The sequence below is a fragment of the Macrobrachium rosenbergii genome, chromosome 41, assembly GCF_040412425.1.
Source record: "Macrobrachium rosenbergii isolate ZJJX-2024 chromosome 41, ASM4041242v1, whole genome shotgun sequence".
Lineage (NCBI taxonomy): Eukaryota > Metazoa > Arthropoda > Malacostraca > Decapoda > Palaemonidae > Macrobrachium > Macrobrachium rosenbergii.
In genome coordinates, this window is record NC_089781.1 from 4,210,323 (window position 1) to 4,214,476 (window position 4,154).

Genomic DNA, 4,154 nt, shown 5'->3' on the forward strand with positions numbered 1-4,154 from the left:
TTTAATTTTAGATATATGTGTCAACCGAGACACACCCATATTCTCATCTAGAACAACAAAACTATTCCCCTTCTTTACTTCTACAACACAAAAAGGACCTTCAAATTTAGGACCTAGCTTATAGTTCAACTGACTCCTGACATTTCTTTTCATTACTCCTATCCACCATATCCCGCGTTTTCATTTCAAGATTCCTAGCAAGACGTGCATATCTCTCTTATGTCGTTGACACAAGCACACTAACAGTATCATCCCCCGCTGGAATAGGCAACAAATCGAATGCCCCCCGCGCTGGGTAACAAAACAGCGCTTCATTGGGAAACATTCCAATGGTATCACTAACCATGGAATTAATGCTATGCTGCACCTGTGGAATATATCGATCCCAATTTACATCATTTCCCCCTACAGTCATTTTGAGAGCTTCAACAATCTTCCTATTTGCTTCTGGTCTATAGGGAATAATAGTGACCTTCCCAATGCCCATTACATCCTCAAGACATTAGTCACACTAATGTCTTGTTCACAAATTCTCTCCCATTATTTGTAATCAGCACCTCAGGAACCCCATAACGACAAATATACCCATTAAAGAATGCGACTGCTACCTCTTTCGCTGTTTTATGCTTCAACAGAAAAATCTCTACAAACCTAGTTAGTTCGTCAGCAACCACCAACAAGTGCCTACGGCCATAACTAGATTCACAGAAATTGGACAGTAGGCCCATATGGACCCTGGCCCACGGCCTGCTGTGAATAGGAAATGAACCCAATTTACAAGAAACAACCCCCGATGGCTTACACGCATTACAAACTGAACAACCTCTCACAAAGTCTTATGCTGACCTGAGCATATTCTTCCAAAAGAATTGTTCCCATATATTCTGATACGTCTTTTCAATACCCAAATGCGGACTGCCAGACCTACAGTGAACAATATCCAGAACTGTAGGCACTAAACTCCTAAGAACAACTATTTGCATCATATCACCTTTATCCTCACTATTCCTTAGTCTGTACATAATCTTCCTAACTAACAAATTACCCTCTAATTCAAGCCCTGCAAAAGACAGCTTATAACCCTTCCTAACTAATTCCCCTCTAAGAAACGCTTTTGCATTTGCTAAAATCTCATCCTCATCCTGCTTCGCTTCTGCTAAACTAATATCCCAGTCTATGCAATCTCCAGATACATAACATACATGAATACCATCTGCATCAGAAAAACTTCTACTAAGGGCGTCCGCTACAACATTGCCTACCCTCTGTACGCCTAATCTTGGCATCAAAATCCCTGATTGTCAGATACCACCTAGCCCTTTTAGGAGAAAGATCCAGCTTATTAAAAAGATCCAACAATGGCTTATGACCCATAAGAACCTCTACTTGATCGCCCATGAGCAACATTTTGAAATGCACTAAACTAGACACTACAGCAAAGGCCTCTTGTCCACTACTGACCATAACCGTTCATTACTACCCCGTGTCTTAAACTTCATATTGTAAAATGCAGTCTGATGGAGTCTTCCTTAGAACTTCTGCATAAGGTATGCCCCTATACCATCATAACTAGCGTCCGTTACCAACGTTAAAGGATGTTCCAAATCAGGAACTTCAGCAGTGGGGAATTCACAAAGGCATCCTTAATCTTCTGAAAAGCTACTTGCTGTCCATCTCCCCATACAAACTGCACATCATCCCTCAGGACATCTGTCAAGGAAGACGCTAAAATAGAAAAACCATTCACAAACCTATGGAAAAATCCAGCCATGCCTAAGAATGACTGAATCTGCTTTTTATTTTTGGGAGTAGCAAAATCCACAATTCCCCTAACTTTATCATCATTCATTTTAACACCCTCCTTAGAAATGACATGACCCAAATATACTACACTTAGCTAACTTTATCTTCAAACTGACTAACCTAAGCCTCCTAAAAATCTCCCTAAGAACCTCTAAATGTTCCTCTACCAAATCCGTGGCAACTAGTTTGTCATCCATGTACAGGAAGACATTTTTCCCTAACAAGCCATGCAAAACTGCATTCATTAGCCTAGTAAATGTCATAGGACTACCTAATAAACTCATAATGCCCCTTTGGCAACGAGAAAGCCGTGTACTCTCAACTCTCCTCACTAAGCGGTACTTGCAAGTACTCTTGCATCAGATCAGTTGAAAAATAAATATTCTTGCCCCCAACCTCAACAAATAAATCTGGCAAACACGCCACAGTGTAGCGATCAGGAATGGTTTTCTCGTTCAACTTCCTAAAGTCCACACAAACTTGGATTGAACCATCCCTCTTAGGCACTTCCAACAACGGGAAATTAAAAGGCGAGGAACTAAGTCTAACAATGCCTTCCTCCTCCCACGTATTAACCTCTTGCTCTACCTGTTCTCTAATCTTAAAAGGAATCCTATACGAAGGAACAAAATTAGGCCTAGTCTTGTCCTCCAACTGAACCTTGTGCTCTAACACATTTGTTAACCCTAACTTATCCCCTTTCAGTGCAACTATGTCTGCAAACTCAGCCGGAACATCTTCCACACCCCCAACATATCCTTTATAATCAGCATTGGCTAAATGATCCCTAAAAACCTGCCTCTTAGCCCATAAATCTGCTTCGGAAAAACTACAAAAATCCCCAACAAAAGCCACTGAATTATCTTTATCAACCCAGTCAGCAAAGTCGATTGCATAAGTACCCTTCTGATAATTGCAAACTGAATCATTCCAGTTTAGCAATTCCACCTGAGTATCCTCTGAACTCAATACCTCATTTATAGAACCCATACACACTACCCCCTTCAGCTTTTTGCTGCACTCATCCAAACACACCTGTCTGGATTTATGGACTCCTTTCACTCGAACTTTCACCATAGCAACCATACCAGGATCCAGAACCAGATCATCCAACAAAACCCCCTTATAACACTTCTTACCCACTGACACATGTTCAGCATCCACCCGCAAATTCTCATGCATATCCGGTCCATCATTGTCAACCACTACACTCACACCCGTCCCCGCATAAGGCACAAATACACCAGGTACTCCAACAGTTATACCACACACCCCTGTACGAACTGAGATTTTTCATCTCCAACATGCTGGATGACCCAGTAACAAAGTATTCCCCAAAGCAGCCCCTTGTATAACCAAAATGGTTCTGTAAAAGCTCTACTCCCAAGAGATAAATCCACATCTACGTATCCCAAAACCTGTAACCTATTTGCTTGAACATCACATACTGTCTCTTTAGCAGGTCTCAAAGAATGATCGGAAAACATTAATCGGAACAACTCATAATTCATCAAATTAATAGAGGCACATGTACCAGTAAAAACCCTTACATTTATCCCATGCACAGACCCTTTTACCACTGGCTTCGCCTCTGAGGGTTCCCCCAGAAGTCCTATACTACAAAAACACCCATCCAGTTTTCCTTTACAACTGATCAGTCTTTAGACAATGCTCGCCAATCATAAGATCCCCTCGAAAAATCCACTTGAGGAACTTTCTTACCTGAGCTACCAACATTCTGAAATGTAGCCCTACCATTATACTGTCTCAGAGGTGGACAAGACCTCCAAAGATGGCCATAACTCCTACAACCGCCACAATATTTAACACGACAAAATCTCTTAATGTGCCCCTGCATATTACAATTAAAACAAATAACCCGTGGGGCCCGAGAACTCAACCCAATCATCGACCTTTGACTCTTCCGAATTTCAACAAAACCCTTCAAACCGCGGACTGGAACTCCGCGCCCTACACAACCATATGCTGACCTAAGGAATCTCTGACCACTATTTACTCTTGCCATTTCGCAGCTTTCCTCTTTGTAAATAAATCCGTTAACTTATTCTTGGCTGATCATAAAAGCAAAATTCCCCAAGTCCTGCGAGAGGACATCCCTTAAAGAAAAAAATACAAGAAAAAACAATTTTCCCTGAAAGAATTCCCACATGGTAAGAAACCAGGAATGTTAATTCCCTTTACTCCAACAATTAATCCCCCAAAATTAAAAGAAAGTACTAATTAAACCTACAATTAAATCCAAAACAAATTAAACCCACAATTAAATCCAAAGTCCAATGGGAAAAAAAAACAGGTCGGGCGAGTGCACAGCTGACTACAAAGTAGGTCAA

At 41.1% G+C, this 4,154-nt stretch overlaps 1 protein-coding gene across 1 annotated transcript; it reads right to left on the bottom strand.

Moving 5' to 3' along the window:
* Positions 1-1,588: 1,588 nt before the first annotated feature.
* Positions 1,589-2,985, bottom strand: LOC136826592 (uncharacterized). Its single transcript, XM_067083824.1, has 2 exons — positions 2,223-2,985; positions 1,589-1,725 (listed from the first exon to the last, which is right to left on the bottom strand). Exons 1-2 carry the CDS (start codon positions 2,983-2,985, stop codon positions 1,589-1,591), a joined length of 900 nt encoding a protein of 299 aa, XP_066939925.1.
* Between the last annotated feature and the right edge of the window lie 1,169 nt (positions 2,986-4,154).

Bases quoted from the DNA above. Each gene is read 5' to 3' on its own strand.
- LOC136826592 (XM_067083824.1), bottom strand. From the start codon at position 2,985: ATGCATGAGAATTTGCGGGTGGATGCTGAACATGTGTCAGTGGGTAAG. The intron at 1,726-2,222 runs GTTTGCCAGATT...TTTCTATTTTAG, and splicing joins TGATCGCTACACTGTGGCGT to CGTCTTCCTTGACAGATGTC.